At 39.0% G+C, this 16,948-nt stretch overlaps 1 protein-coding gene across 2 annotated transcripts in view; it reads right to left on the reverse strand.

Moving 5' to 3' along the window:
• The window catches only part of CACNA2D3 (calcium voltage-gated channel auxiliary subunit alpha2delta 3), a 913,362-nt gene that overhangs the window by 468,647 nt on the left and 427,767 nt on the right, over positions 1–16,948 (reverse strand). For both annotated transcript variants that reach the window (XM_053599985.1, XM_053599984.1), the window contains exon 9: positions 8,402–8,476. In XM_053599985.1, the coding sequence (XP_053455960.1) occupies positions 8,402–8,476 (75 nt within the window). The remainder of the gene's footprint in view (positions 1–8,401; positions 8,477–16,948) is intronic.

Raw genomic sequence — 16,948 nt, forward strand, 5'->3', positions numbered from 1 at the left:
AAATTAACCAGTGAAACCTACCTTTATCTTAAAATATCCTGAGATACTAATGAAAAATGAAAGGTTTGTCTTCTGAGCTTTTCTACAAATAAAAAGACCCATAGACCCATAAAGTAAGAACATCAAAATTTCTTTCAGTCAGAAAGTAAACTCCAACCAGTATTCTTTATACAACTATAGCAACCTAACACTCATTATACAATTATTCACACTAATTTGATAAACCCATTTTTAAGAGTTACTCACATACTTCACATTATTTTTTAATTACACTTTTTAATTATAGATCCACATGCAGTTGTAAGAAATAATAAAGAGATGCCACAAATCCTTTACCCAGTGTTTTCCAAACCACAGTTCATTATCACAAAGAACATTGACATTAACAGAGTCCAGATAGAGAACAGTTCCACCACCACAAGGATACTTCATGTTGCCCTTTTGTAATCGCACTGACCTCTCCCCACTCCTACCCCTAACCCCTGGCAACCACTAATCTATTCTATATTTCTATACATTTGTTATTTCAAGAAAATGATATGAATGGAATCATACAGTATGTATTCTTTTGATACTGACTTTTTCTTCAATCAGCATAGTTTACAAAGATTAAAAGATTCATATCAGTTATTGCATGTATCAGTACTTTGGGTTTTTAATTGCTAAGTAATATTCCAAAATTATTGCATGTATCAATACTTTATTGTTGTTGATTTTTAATTACAAAGTAACTTTCCATGGTGTGGATAAAGCGTAGTCTAACTATGCAGCCACCCATTAAAGGATGACTAGGTCATTTCTAGTTTTGGGCTATTACAAAAACTGACATGAACATTCATGCACAAGTTTTCTGTGTGCACATACGTTTTAATTTCTCTGCAATAAATGGCCATGAATACAATTGCTGAGAAATATTGCAGTTGAATATTTAATTTTATAAGAAACTGCAAAACTGTTTCCTAGAGTGGCTATACCTCCACTTTACATTCCTGTTTGTTCGCCTCTTCACCAACATTTGGTGCTTTTTATCTTTTATTCTAGCCATTCTAATAGGTGTGTAATGATATCACATTATGGTTTCAATTTGCATTTCTCTAGTGGCTAAGAACATTGAACACCCTTTCATTATTTATTTGACATCTATATAACCTCTTTAGAAAAGTGGATAGCTAGTTGAGCATTCTTTAATTCTTTGCATCAGCATATGGTAGTTTTTAGCATATATAGCCTGTATATCCAAGTTTCTCTTCATGTCTTTTGGCCATTTTGACTGTTGAGTTTTGAGAATTATTTATACATTCTCCATATATTTGCTCTTTATTAGATATGTATTTTGAAAATATCTTTTCCTAACCTATAGCTTACTTTTTCATCCTTTGAATAGAGTTCTTCACACAGCAAAAATTTTTGTTTCTTTTAATTTCCCAAACTTTGATGAGATCCATCTTATTAAACTTTCCTTTTATGAATTGTTCTGGTGTCGACTCTAAGAACTTTTTGCCTAGCCTACATCCCCAAATTTTCTGCTGTGTTTTTAGAATGTCATGGTGGTCTTTCCATTTAAGTCTTTGATCCATTTGAGTTAAATTTTAAGTTGCAAAGTTTAAGGCAAGGTCAGTTTATTTTGGTTTTTTATGTGTTTGTTTTCATTTATGAATGGTCAATTTCTTGAGTCTGGAGTCATTTCTTGAATAAGATAGTCTCTCTCCATTTAATTGCTTTTGCACCTTTGTCAAAATTCAAGTGGACGTATTTATGTGAGTATATATCTGTGTCTCTATTCCTTTCATCTACATATCTCAAGTCCCCTGCCAATGCCTCTCTTAACTGCTATTACTATATAATAGGCTGTAACATTAATTAACATTGTATAGATTATTTCCTCCTCTTTATTCTTTTTCAAGATCATTTTATAATTTGAGGACCTGTGATTTTCCATGTAAATTTTAGAATACTCTTATCTATTTCTGTAGAAGATTTTGATAGAAATTCATCCAGCCTACAGATCAACTTGAAGGGAATTTTTATCTTTACTCTGGTGAGTCTTCCTATCCATGAACGTGGTAAATCTCTTCATTTATTTAGGCCTTCTTTAACTCTTTGCATCAGCATTTGGTAGTTTTTCAGCACATACAGCCTGTACATACAAGTTTTGTTAGTTTTATTTCTTTGGAACAATTGTAAATGGTCTTATGTCTTAAATTTCAGTTTCCATATGTCATTGTTAGTACATGGAAATGTGACTGGTTTTGTGTGTGTTGAACTTGTATGTGTGACCTTACTGAACACACTGGTTTGTTTTGTAGATTCTTTGGATTTTCTACACATACAATCAAGTCATCTGAAAGTCAGAACAGTTTCATTTCTTTTCCTAGCCTGGCTAAAATTCACAACACTCCATTGAATAAAGAGTGTTAGTGAAGACATCCTTACTTTTTCCTGGCCTTAAGAGGAAAAGCTTTCAAACTTTCACTGTAAAATTTAATGTTAGCTGTTGGTTTTTGTGGATAGTCTTTACCGATTTGAGGAATTTACCTTATATCCATAGTTCACTGAAAGGTTTTGTTTTTTTAAATCATGAATGAGTGCTGTTTTTCTATCAAATGTCTTTTCTGATTCAGTTTATACAGTCATTTTTTTCACTTTTACCCTGATATAGATTACCTTGATTGATTTAACAGATGTTGAATCATCGTTACATATCTGTAATAATCTTCCTTGGAAACGGTATATGATTTGTTTATACACATTATTAGATATGATGTACTAAAATTTTGTACGTCAATTTTTGAGAATTCTTACATGTACATTCATGAGAGATATGGGTCAATAGTTTTCTTTTTCTGTACTGTCTTTGGTCTATCAGGTAAATACTAGTCTCAAAATGAGTTGGGAGAATTTTTTTCCATTTTTTTTAGGAAGAGATTATAAAAAATTAATATTAATTCTTTCTTAAATGTGTGTAGAGTTCTCCAGTGAAAGCATCTGGGCCTGGAAATGTTTTGGGGGATCTTTTAAATTATAAATTTAATTTCATTAACAGTTATAAGATTATTCCTTTTATTTTATCTTGGTTGGATTTTGGTACTTTTCGGTTTTTGAGAATTAGATACACTTCTAAGTCATTGAATTCACGAGTGTAAAATTGTTTATAATACTCCTTTATTATCCTTCTAATGACTGCAGGTTCAGCACACTCCTGACAGTGTTTCATTCCTGATATTGGTGATCTGTCTTCTCCCTTAATTTCGGCCCATCTTGCTAGAGGGTTATTAGTTTTATTGATTTTGTTCTTTAAGAACCATCTTTTGGTGTCATTGATTTTTCTGTTTCAGTTTAATTGACTTTCCTCTTTATTATTTCCTTCCTTCTTGCTTTGGTTTTATTTTGCTCTATTTTTCCTGACATAAGAACTTCGATTATTAATTTGAGAAGTTTCCTCTTTTGAACATTAAGTGTATTGTGCTATTAATTTCTCTTCCAACACTGTTATCAGTTTTGTTTCACATATTTGATATGTTGTTTTCATTTTGATTCACTTTTACACTTTTTAAATTTCCTTTAAAATTTCCTCCTTGACCCATAGATTATTTAGTAGTATATTGTTTAATTTTTCTACTATCCTTCTGTTATTGATTTTTCCTGTGACTCCAATTTCATCAGAAATCATGCTCTGTATAACTTGAAAACTTTAAAATTTTTTAGGTTTCTAGTAAGACCCCGGATATGTTTTATCTTGGTTAACACTCCGTAAATGCTTAAAAAGAATGTGTATTCTGCTGTTGTTAGATAGAGTGTTCTATAAATGTCATTTAGATCTTACTGGTTATTGTTCAGTTATTCTATAACCTTGTTAATTTTCTGTTTAGAAGTCTATCACTTTCTGACTGTGGAATGTGCAGGTCTCCAATTGCAATTGTAAACAAACTCTTAGCTCTATTAGTTGTTTCTCTATGTGCATTTTGAATCTGTATATTTTGGTTCAAACACATTTAGGAGTGTTATTTTTTCCTAGGTGATTGTTTTTTTTTTTTTTTATCATTATGTAATTTCCCTCTTTGTCTCCAGTAATTTTCTTTGTTTTGAAAATTACTATAACCATTCCTGGTTTTAAAATATTTCAGATTGTATATGAAACCAGCACATTGAACCCCTTGATTGCACTAACGTACACAGCTATGATTTAACAATAAAAAAAAAAATAAATAAAATAAAATAAATAAAAATATAAAAAAAAGATTGTTTACATGCTATATTTTTCCTATCTTTTTGACATATCTATGTCATTATATTTCAAATGAGTTTTTTACAGTTGGCAGATGATTAGATCATGTTTGCTTGTGTTTTTTATCCACTCAATCTTTGTCTTTTCATCGGTGGTGTTCAGACCATTTATATTTAAGGTAATTAATTTTATATTAGGGTTTATGTCTACCAATTTTTTTTCTTGTTTAGTCTCTCTTTCTAATTCCTCTGTTTCTTTTTTTTCCTAATGCTCCTATGAGATACTTAACTTGTTATTTTTTTTTTTTTATTAGTGGGGAGGGGTTAAGACAGAGTTTCACTGTGTTGCCTGGGTTAGTTTCAAGGCTGATCCTCCCACCTCAGCCTCCCAAGTGGCTGAGTTAATTTTTAAGTATAACTTTGTGCTATTTTCTTAATGGTTGCCCTAGGTGTTACAACATGAATACATAATTTTTCACAGTCTACTCATATCAACATTTACTACTTCCAGTGAAGTACAGAAAACTTACTTTTATTTAGGTCCCTTTACCCTTCACATTCTAAAAATATAACGTCTTAAGTATTTCCTCAACAAACATCAGGCACCACATTAGACAATGTTCTAATTTTTGTGTCAACTTTACAATATAATTTAAGAATCTCCTAAAAATTAGGATAATCTATGATACTTACCCCTATTTTTTACCCAACCCTACATTCTTCTTTCCTTTATAAAACCCCAAATCTCTTTCTCTTATTTACTTTGTTTAGAGAATTTCTTTTAGATATTCTTTAAGGGTTGGTTTGCAGGCAATAAATTCTTATAGTTTTCCTTTATTTGAGGATGACTTATCCTGATTATCCTGAAGGATAATTTTAGTGGCCATAGAATCCTAGATTGACAGTTCTTTTTTAATTTTTTATTTTAATTTTAATTGATTGACTTTTTGAGACAGAGTCTTACTCTGTTGCCTAGGATAGAATATGACAGCAACCTCGAACTACTGGGCTCAAGTAATCCTCCTGCCTCAGATTCCTTAGTGATGAGAGTACAGGCATCCACAACTATGCTCAGCTAATTTTTCTATTTGTAGTAGAGATTGGGTCTTGCTCTTGCTCAGGCTGGCCTCAAACTCCTGAGCTCAAGTGATTCTCTCTCTTTAGCCTCCCAGAGTGCTGGGATTACAGGCGTGAAACACCACACATGGCTGACAGTTCTTTTTATTTAGTACTTGAAAAATGCTATGCTACTTCTCTCTGGTCTCCACAATTTCATATAAGGAATCTGCTGTCCTACTGATGTTCCATATAAGTGATGTGTCCTTTCTCTGGATGCTTTCAAGATCTTTCTTACCTAATCATGTTTATGATATATTTGGGAGCATGGATTTAACTGGGTTTATCCTATTTGGAGTTTACGTAACCTCTTGAATATGTACGTTTATGCCTTTCATAAAAGGAGTTTCAACCAATATATTTTTAAATACCTATTCAGCCCTATTCTCTCTCTCTCTCTTCTGGGACTTTGATGTTATAAATGCTAGCTCTCCTTCTCTTGTTCCACATGCCCCTGAGACTCTCTTCATTTTATTCCAATTTATTTACTCTGTTGTTCAAACAAGGTAATTTCTATTGACCTGTCCTGAAATCCATTGATTCCATCCACTCTCATTGTCACTCTGCTGTTGAGCTAATCCACTGAGCTTTTATTTTGGTGATCATATTTTTCAGTTCTATAATTTCCATTTGGCTCTATTTTATAACTTTCATTTCTTTGTGATATTTTCTGTTTTTTCATTTATTTCAGGAGAAGTCCTAATTGCTGGTTGAAGCAATAATGCCAATGTCTGATTAATGTCAATATTGGCTTCTGTTGATTATCTTTTCTTATTCTCCTGGCTCTTGAAATAAAAAGAGACTTTCAATTGTATTCTGGGCATTATGGATTATATATAATGATACAATCTTTTTTCTTAGCAGTCAATTTCTGCTGAGATATAGCACCAGGGCTAAGTGGGTATGGGTGGGATGCTGATCAACCTCTGTGGTTTGGTGCCACTGAAATCACAGAGAGTTGGTTGTTCTGTTTGGCAGGAGTAATAAAGGTATCATTACAAAAGTTTTCTCTGGTCCTTTGGCTACAAGGAATAGGATTTTCTGGAGCTTTTTTTTTTTTTTTTTTTTGTCTGTGCTTGTTATTGGTACAAGTGGCAGGATTCTGGGGTGATCTATTTGGGATATATTGGAGCCAATAAGGAAACCCAGGGAATTCACCTGCATGTCTCTAAGCCCGAAAGCCCCTGGGCATTGAACCTTTTCCTTCCCAGTTCCCAGAGTCTTCCTATATCGGCTAAGCATCCTTAAACCAAAAGTCCAAAATCTGAAATACAAAATATTCTAATCCAAAACTTTTTGACCACTAACATGATGCTCAAAGGTCATGGACAAAGAAAATGCTCACTGGAGCATTTCAGATTTTGGATTTTCAGATTAGGAATGCTTCATCATGAAGTATAAAGCAAATATTACCAAATATGAAAAAAAAATCCAAAATCTGAAGCATGGGTCCCAAGCATTTTGGATAAAGGATACTCAACTTGTATTTGTTTATTACATATTGTACAGGAGTTTTTATTATAAGGCGAAGAACCTAATTGGAATGTGTCTACTTAATACTGGCCGAATTAGAAATTCAGATTACTTTTTATATTCAAAACTATGGGAGTCTTCTATATCCATAAATTCAAAAGCAATTTAAAGTAAGTTCTTAGTCCATTTCCTTTAGCAATCTCTTTCATTCATAGACCTCCATACCTCCACAGCTCATACTGTCCTTCTTCCTTTGGGAAGCCATGAGGGAAGGCTCTGGTCATTTAAGTCTCCTATTTGATGTTGCCAACACCAGCACTGAACACATATTTGAAGCACTGGTGGATATTTCAAAAGTTACAACACTGGAAAAGGGGTGAAATTTTCACTCTTGCTATGACCAAACAAGGGGAAAAATCCCTAGAGAAATTTGGATGTAGATTTAAGTCACTTTCCTACCTTAGCCTAGACAACCCACCAATGAATATTCCCAGGATACACTCTTTCTTTAACCCACAATCTATTTGGTTTCTCCCTTCTAAATATAAAGCTCATTATGGTGCTTCTTCCCCTCCTCAAGTTGAAGCTCGACAGAATCATGGTATTTCCTCTTTACTGGCCAAAACTTTTCCTTCTTACTCTGTGTTCCAATTGGAATGATTTTCTCCCAATCCTCTGTTATTCATTCCCACACAGATCAAGTGCTTCTGCCACCTGCATCTAAGGTAGCACCAGGAGCAATCCCCACTTGGGCCAGAGAGTTCTCTCCCACACATGTGTAGTGTCTCACAAAAGCCTACTGAGGAATCACTCACAGCCGCCCTCTGGGGAAGAACAGCATATTGAGGCAGGCAACAGTATGGGCAAGGACCCCTGTGATGTGAGTCCCATGTGTGACTTGGCTGCGGCCACAGAACACCTTCAACATCAACTATCAAGTGGCCCTGGAGGGGTAGTGGAATGTTGGATCTGGCAGTTATACTGACATATTTAAAAGTGGCCAAAGGAAACAGGATTTATTTTATAGAAATCTATTTTTGAAATTGTCCTAGAATGCTCCACTGGAAGGGAAACTTCTATCCCATTTCTTAAGATTCTCCTTTAACATATCTTCCTTTTCTTTCCAAATAATTCATGGAATAGACGATGTGTTCCTATCCTAGTAAGACTTACCTGCTAATCAGGAGACAAGTTACCCCAAAGCTATCCCAATGATTACGTCATCAATGGTGAGATGTACAAGGGAAATAACCAGTGGGTTCAATTTTTCTTAAAATCTCAGCAAAAGCCATATTCTTTCAAGAGTATCAACATAGGTGTCAAACACAAAACAAGATGTGCTTAGAGCAAGAGGGGAAAAGTCAACGCATTTTCTCAGAATAGCAAGCACCTGAAGCCAACATCATTACTGTTGTGCCATGCCTTTATCTGAGCCCCTGCACACTGGGGCTCTAGACGCTCAGTAGAAGGGCAGACCATTGGTGGTTTTATTTATTTTTTTAACAAAGACAGCTCATTGTAAACAATCACTGTGGGGGAGGCAGGGTGTGCCATGACCCCTTCTGCTGCCTTCCTGCACAGCCCTTACCTCCTTGTTTGTCCTGTCAGCTTGCACCAAGGTCCCATTCAGGCAAGGTTCCACATAGTGAAGCTCCTCATTATACTGCACAGGGGAGAAAAAGCCAAGAGGAAGCACTCAATTAAGGACTTGAAGGGAAGTAATTAATAATTTAAAGAAATAAATACACAAACAAAAAAGCTGCATAATCAGACTCAATTGATTGCCATAAAGTGACTTTCCCCATGGGTACCCCTATAGCCAATTATAATTAAGTGCTAAACACAGACTTTATTCTTTTTTTTCTTGAAAGAAAAACTTCTAGAGTACATGCTGGTATATGGTGGGGTGTATGGTGGGGTCGAGGGTGCACACTGTTAACTGACCATCCCTTGGGTTGGCTCCAAACACTGGCAGGTCCTTCAGCATGGCCCAAGGACCAGGAGGGATCTGAAGAGCGTCCCGGAGTTGGGTGAATACAGCCACAGCTCCCATCTTTAGCTTCATAGAACCAAGGGACTCATGAAAGTCACACATGAGTGGGACAGAAGGGGGAAAAAAAGAAGTCTTGATGCTCCCCGGTCACTCTGGGAGGTACACGTCAGAGTAAATGCTCTCACACATCACCAATGCCTCTGTGTCCCTCACTTTCATCCCAGAATATGGCCCTTTATTTTTATCCAAATCTCAAAAGCAGGAAGTAGAATTTGAGTATTCTTATTACTATCTTCATTTCTCTGGTCAGATATGATTCTCTGGCCGGCAGCTAGGCTGGTCCTTCCAGAACATAAACCTGATGATGGTGCCTCTCATTAACCCCTTCTCAGCTCCCCATCCCTCTGCAGTTGACCCTGCCTAGGGCTTTGCCCTGACCATCCAGCATCTTCCCTTGGTCCTGTACAGCCTTGATTCTCTTCCTATCCTTTGATCTATTCCATCTCTTTCTTCTCCCCCTACCCCCAAGTGGGCCCTCTTCCCAGAACCCTTGCTCTGACCTCTCTCCTCTCTGGCTAACTCCTGCACATCCACGGGGTCAGCTCCTTCCACTCTGGAAGGAAGCCTCTGGTGCAGGTTAGGCACACTTTAGTCCCCTCTTCTTTCTGTAGACACCCAGCAGATCCCAATTACCTGCTGCCTGGACTCCCCGCCACATCACTGAGGACCACATCTGTACACTCAGGGTGGTCTCAATGGCAAACACAGGGCTGGACCCACATTAAGTGCCCAATAGGGTCGTGGTATTTCCACTTTAGTGGCCAAAAGAGCCCAGAGCTCCTGAGGCAAGAGACAGAACTGTGTGTCACAGGCTCAGTTCTTGCACTTTAAGACCGTGGTCAGCGAGGACCACGCAGGGCTGTGAGCAGGGGAGTCAGGAAATAAAGAGGTGAGCTCAGGGCCATGGCTCTGGATGCACTGTAGGGCTGAACTGAAGAGGGGCTAGCCCTGTAGCTAGTGGGTTTCCCACGCAGACACGCTTACTAAGCAAGCAGGAGCAGTGACGATACTGATATTGGCAATTAGCTGCTACTGAGCACTTCCTTCATCTAGACCCAGGGAAACATCATCTGTGCCTCATGTGGAAAGTACTTCACCCCCCCTTTACCCATGAAGAAACTGAAGCAACACATGGATGACTGACTTGCCCAAAGATACCAGGGACTAAGTAAGGGGTAGAAAATTCAAATTCAAATCCAGATAGTCTGACCTCACAGGCCCCAGCCTCTCCTCCTTAATCTCCAAACACGCAGCCTCTTTCTCTTCCTTTAATCTTTGTCATATGAGAGCATTTGAAAAATAATGCCCCAGTGGTCTTAGGCCTTAAATATCCTCTGATGAGGGATGAAAAATATATATATATGTATGCAGTTCTGAAATTAACCCCTGAGAATTGAGAGTATGACTTTCAATCAACAAATGGAATGTCATCTCAGGATGCAGGCAGCAGTTGCTCAGTTCAGCATAAAGAAAAACTCCTACAAGGGTCTTGGCCGCCACTGGACCGGCCTTTTTTGTATTTCGCCCCCTCGTGACTGATTTGGTTCAAGGTGACAACATGCCCAATCCCAAAGCCTGAAGCATAATAGGTCTTAGCCGTTCCCAACCGTCTGGTCCCCCTCTGCTACACACAGGCTTTCACTGCCTGCCTTGCAGCTAGGAGTGGTGCAATGACCCCACTCCCAGCAGTGAGACTTCGGGCAGCGGTTCTCAACCTGTGGGTCGCCACTCCTTTAGGGGTCGAACGACCCTTTCATAGGGGTCAGTTAATATTAGATATTGACATTACGATTCATAACAGTAGCAAAATTACAGTTAGGAAGTAGCAACGAAAATAATTATGGTTGGGGGTCACCACAACATGAGGAACTGTATTAAAGGGTCGTGGCCTTAGGAAGGTTGAGAACTGCTGCTTCAGAGGAAGTTTTCTGGGCAGTTTCAGGGAAACTCTCCGGCCATCAAGGAAAGTTCTTCTACACTCATTCCTTCCTTTCTGCTTAGAATGATATTATGGATTTGCAGCAGCCATTTGCAACCATGCGGTGGCAAAACAGAGAATGGAAAGCAAAGCCCAAGGAAGACAGAGCAGGAAGCCGGAGCCAGTGTGGGTCCTTGAAGACACCACTGAACCACTGCACCAAGGCTGCGGCTGCCCCTCCAGGCGTCTCACACGAGTCTTAGATCCAGGGGGCTGAGCCAACCTTTCTTCATCTGCTCTGTAACTTAAAGCTCCAGATCTCCTGATATTCCCACCTGGGTTCTAATTTCTCCATTTTCCAAGTAAATTTAAAAACTCCATTGTCATTCTGTATACTACACACTCTCCAAGTTGATTTTGGGGGTTGAACTTGGGTTTGCCTCTACCCTACATTCACTATGTGGCTTTGGGAAAGTCACTAAACTTCTCTGATCCTCCATCTATATGCATAAGAAGATGCTAATTCACCTTTTGTTTACCCTCCAGGGCCTCCCCTGTAGATATCAGTGAGGCAACAGACCTGAAACTGCTGTGCTTTTGTAAAAATCTGTGCATGTGGAGGCCGCAGAAGAGGTTTAAAAGTCAAAAAGACCAAGAAGTTGGTCTTCTCTCATCAGGGAGGTACATGTGCAGTAATCAAAACCATGCTCACCATCACTGTGCGCTGTGGCCTCTGTGGAGGAATCTGCTCTTCTGAACCCCAGCCAGCTTGTTAGTGGCATCATCCAAGCTTGCAGTTGACTAATTTCCCTTGACTACATAAGGATAAAGCTATGCCGAGCAATCTGGTCTGTATCACTGAAGGGAGTGGGGCTCAGCCATGTGTAAGCGGACAGTGCACACCAGGCTGCTGGGTCACAGAGGCCCACAGCTGTGCACGCTCATTGCACTGCCCAGTGGCTCCTTCCAAGGGTCACGCAGGACGCCCTGCACACGCACCTGCTTCCAGACTCCTGACAGCTCTCCATTTGGAAGGCTTTCAGCTCCTGCATTTTTATGTATGTTCCCTAGACTTCTGTTTTGTAAAATAACAACGGAGGATGGCCATATCAATTTACAACTGAAGATCTGGTCACCTCTTCCCCAAGACACAACAGCATTATAAATAGCCCTCCTTAGTCCTTACTCAATCTGCTATCAACAGTCTGAGGAAGAAAAGGATGCAACGCACATCAGCACCATCCAGGGGCAAAGTCCTTCTGTTATTTGGTTATACTTCCCACCAAAAAGGCACTCAGCCTTCTCCAGTCTAGCCAGAGTGGTTAGTCCTTCCTGCAGATTTCTGGGAAATGGGAAGATTCTCTTACAGGGATAGGAGAAGGCCCAGGAAGCCCTGGACAGAGTCCAGTCCAGCCCACCAATTGCATGGTAAGGAGATGGACAAAGAACTTTCAGCCCTTGAAAAGCTTTGAAGCCGTAAGCTAGCATGCAGGGACTTGGTCACTGTTAGCTTTCCTTCCCCTCCTCTTTCCTGGTTGGCTTTCCTCTTCTGATTCACACTAGGGGAGAGCAGTGCAACTAATGCAATGGAGGCAGACAGACCTGGGTTCAAATCCTGATTCTGCCACACACTAGCGGGGTAATCCTGCCCTCAGTCAGATCTTGCTTCATCCTCTTTGCTACTTATAATTCTTGACTGTTCTACCAGGATTTGCTCTGGGATTCTAACTGCATCTCGCTGTCAGGATGAACTGAGATCATTCAGTAATCAACACAGCGCCTGGCATGTAAGGAAGTGAAAGAAGGCATCTGGGCACATGTGTACAGGTGCACCAAAAAAGAAAATATGTAGTAAATGTGATGTATGCTAAGTAAAGAGGAAGGCCAACAGATGACACCTCCACCTGGAGCTGGGGCTTGCTGAGTAGGAAGGAGGTACAGGGGACAGCAAAGTGACCCACTCTTGGGACCAGGGATCCCGTGCTCTTGGCCTCCTCTGAAAAGCATAGACTGCATTTACTGGAGACTAAATGCTCTAAAATTTCAGTGCCATCAGGCACATGTGACTGTCTAAATGCCTGAGACAGAAGCCACTCTCTGAACCTCCCAGGAACCTGGGTATTTGGCTACATGGGAACCAAGATGGAGTAGCCACCTCACTGTCAGATTGTCATCTAGTAAGCATTCTCCACGAGACCCATTATTCCTACTGCGTGCCAGGGACATAAAACACTGTTTAAATTTCTCCATGATCATGGTGGTGGAGTGATTATGAATGACTCTTTCTTGTATTAGTTGGTAAAAGAATATGTTCATTCCATCTGAAGACAAGGTCTGCTTTTCCTTTTCATGATAAAAAGTGATGCTGCCAATGTTCCTCCAAAAATAAGAACAGGCTTGAGACAAACCCATAATCTTCCTTGGGCATTAGCCCACATTGCACTACTCTCTTCTTGAAGGAACTGGCCCTCTCTATTCCCCATTCACCATCAAACTACATGCTGAGGATGAGACATGCACTATAAGCCTTGGCCTTCCTCCAGCCCAATCTCTTCAAGCACTCCCCACACCTCCTCTTTTAAAAACAAAGCAAAATTCCCAGTGGGAATGTTGTTGCTGACCTAAAATAGGTAAGGCAACTCTCATTAAATGAATGGCCAGAAAACTTTGCTGAAGGACCTCAAAGCAAAGCAAAATGAGCTGGAGTCTCCCACCAAGTTCACTTAAGCTTCTACATTAGTGCAGGATCATATCACTCATCAGCTTGTGTAAAGTACAGCTAAAAGATCAGAGAGAGAGGACAAATGACTTTGGCTTCTGGAAGACATTGAGAAATTCAAACCTTGCTTCATGTTGGAAACAGACTGGATGGATGGAAGGAAAGCAGCTTTCAGACCTAGCAGATGATCCATCAGTCACCACAAAAAGAGAATGAGGCAAGACCTAACCAGAGAGGGAGAAACTTTAGGGAACATGTCCACACCTTATCCTGAACCTGAGACTTGGTCCTTGTCCCTCCAGGGCCTCGAGACACTGTCCTAGTTCCTCTACATGGCTGGCCAGTCTTTTCATTCCAGTCCACTCTTTTCACCATCACCCACCTGGCCTGCTTCCTCCACATTCACTCCCACCGCAGCATGCTCCAGACACTCCTTCTCGGGGGAGAGGTTCCTGTAACCATGAATGGCACTTTCCTCCTCAGTTGCTAACCCTTTCCTCCTCTGTCTCTTCCCTGCTCACACATTTTCTGGGCTACACTACTTATCACTCAGTCAACACTTTGTCACTTCCTGTGCATCTGCCCCTGCTCACTCCAGACCCCTTGCCACCTCCTCTCCAAGACTACACCTGCTACACTGTACTGGGAGCCTTGTGAGCACTTGCTTCCTGGCTGCCCCCCCACAGTGCTCACACACCCAAAACCCAAGGTTTCTGAGAGCAGATCTGCCTTCTTCCTTATTTACAAAGGCAGCCGTAGCACTTAGCACTGAGAGCTCCCTCTTACTTGCTGAGTTAATCAATAAACAGGAAAAAGAAATGAAAAGGTAAAATTGTAGAGAAGATCACTAATGCAAAAAGGCAAAGAACGAAGCCAGAAAAAAATGGTGGGCACAGAAATAAAAAAATAAGATGAGAAGCTCTACTCCTTTCAAAAAACAGATAAATAAATAAAAAGTAAAGAAAATAACTGGGTATGTTTTAACCAATCCAAAGTTCCACAAAAGCCCCATAGAATTAAAATGCTGGCATGCTCATGTAATGCAAGAAACTGATCTAAGATGCAAGAATTGCTGGGACTCCATTAAATATTTTTATGGTTTTATTGGTGCACTTTTGATTAAATAACTTTTAGAATGAAAATGTGTAGGAATTATGTAGTGAAGCAGATGAACTCACAACAGTTTCACCAACACAAGGCATCCCAGGGATCTTTTGCATTACAAAAGCTCCTTATGTAATTTGAAACAGGACTGGACATAATTAGTAGCACAGAACAAATGAGCACTGAAAGAAAATACCATCCTCATACTTTTAATACGGAATTGATTACCTTAAAAAGCAGATCCACAGCCGGCAAAGCGCTGGAGAAATAGTTCTGAAGAAAATTCTGCAAATTAAAACCAGGGCACCAGAAAGTGCTCACTTGAACTAACAAATCATGCTCTCCTCAATTCAACTTTGCACAAATGTGAGCTGCAGGAGGCATTTAAATTGATTTAACAATATCAGCCCAGTTAATGCTGTGTTCATTTAATGCCTGGCTTAGGCTTCTGTAAAATCATTTTTCAAATTTCAGCATTGGACAGAATGAGCACCCTCATTTTTATGATAATATTATTAATTTAATGCATGGCTTAAAGTTAGGCTTCAAAGTGAATCAGGAAAATATGCCTCTTCTTTTGTCAGAGACATCTCTCTTCATGCACCAATGGCTTGACCTTAAATTTTAACTTCAACTGCACAAAATCACTCTCGTATTTCAACTATTCTTTTATCAATCAGTTTGTCAATTTTTTTAGATAGATTTTTGGTAATATTTTGCCCATGAAAGCTAAAACAACTTTTAATATGAACTTGTTATGTTTTTTTCCTCTGGAAAGACTTGGATCAGAAGCTTTTTTTGTATAATACATAAGCTGCCATTTGCAACCAATTTAATAATATGTGCAAAACTGGTTCAAGTAGGTAAGGAAGGTCTTTCCCACTATTTAAATCTCCCTCTTTCCTTCTTTAGGGCACTGAAAATCAAAGCAATGATGAATTAGATTTGTACAAACAAAAACCTACAGTGCACAAGGGCTTCCAACATTAAAAACAAAGGTTGTATCCTTAATTTCCCTCTGAAACACTGAAATGTCTCCTCAAACGTGTATCAAGCAAGCAAAGAAAGGCTGATAGTGTAATGAAGGGTGAAATGATAATGTCCTTGCGAGTAACTGGAATCCAGCAGATAAGAACAATGCATTCAAACAGATTTGCAAGGCTTTCTGAGCAGAGTTTTAAATAACCCCTCCCTCTGCACTTACAAGATCCTGCCTTTGTGTCACCCTCTAGACAGGTAGCAAATGACCATTTTAAACAGACAGAGGGAAAACTTACACCCTATTACTGAGAGCAATTGTGCCAAGTTAGAAACAGAAGGAGCTCATGGAGGAAAAAACTAATTCAGCAAGGCAAAAATGTTGAAACATGCTGGGGTTGAGAGAGACAATTCAAGGAAATGCAAATGAAAACTTGCCAATTATGAATCTACTATTATTTAGAACCCTTAAACTGCTGGTAAGTGTGTAAACATTATACCCTGGTTGGTGAACATTCTGGTAGACCCTATGTGCATACCCTTTGGTGCAGCAATTTCGCTTCTAGGCTTTATTCAATAGAAGCACACCCAGCCCTGCAAAAATCTGTGCACTCCACTCAGGGCACTCCCTACATTGAAGAGTCCATTCGCTTCACACTCGAGTAGAAAACGGGATGCCACGTTCTGCTATTCAAATATATCTGATTGCAATGGGTAGAAGCAAGTTGCTGAATATTCTGTAACAGATGATTCTATTTTTGAGAAAAAGTTATATGTTCATATGCACAGAAAAATTTAGAAGAATATGTGCCGAACAGAAGGGGAATGAGAACATTTCTGAACTGTTTATAATTTTTACTTACGTTGCCTACATTAAAAAGCAATCAGCCAGTAAACGTTACTGTTAATGGTTCCTTTGTGGTTTTGGTTTTCTGTTATAAATTCACTAACATATCTGATCTATTCTTGTGGCCACTAGGGGAACAGAGATTTTGCTACAAAGACTTTAAATACAGAAAGTTTAGAGCGTTGTTCTAGTTGTCAAAATAATTATTCAGATAGTGTTTGATGCTGATTATTTGTTAAAAACGAACAAACAGATGTACAGTGAGGGTTATTGGGACCTCTAATGAGTTTCTTTATGTAAGGGGGCAACTGGGGTAATAAAAAAATAACTTTTTTCTTAACTATTCTATAACTGGCATGTCTACTTTTTAATTATCTTAATCACTCTCTCTTCTTTATTGAGTTGACACTGTTTGTATATCTTAATGAACTTACATAGATTATTTCAATCGATTGGTTTTGTTAACAGAACAATAAATCCTGGCTGATAAAGGATTCAGGGTGTAATTAGTTAGCT

The sequence above is a fragment of the Nycticebus coucang genome, chromosome 8, assembly GCF_027406575.1.
Source record: "Nycticebus coucang isolate mNycCou1 chromosome 8, mNycCou1.pri, whole genome shotgun sequence".
Classification (NCBI taxonomy): Eukaryota; Metazoa; Chordata; class Mammalia; order Primates; family Lorisidae; genus Nycticebus; species Nycticebus coucang.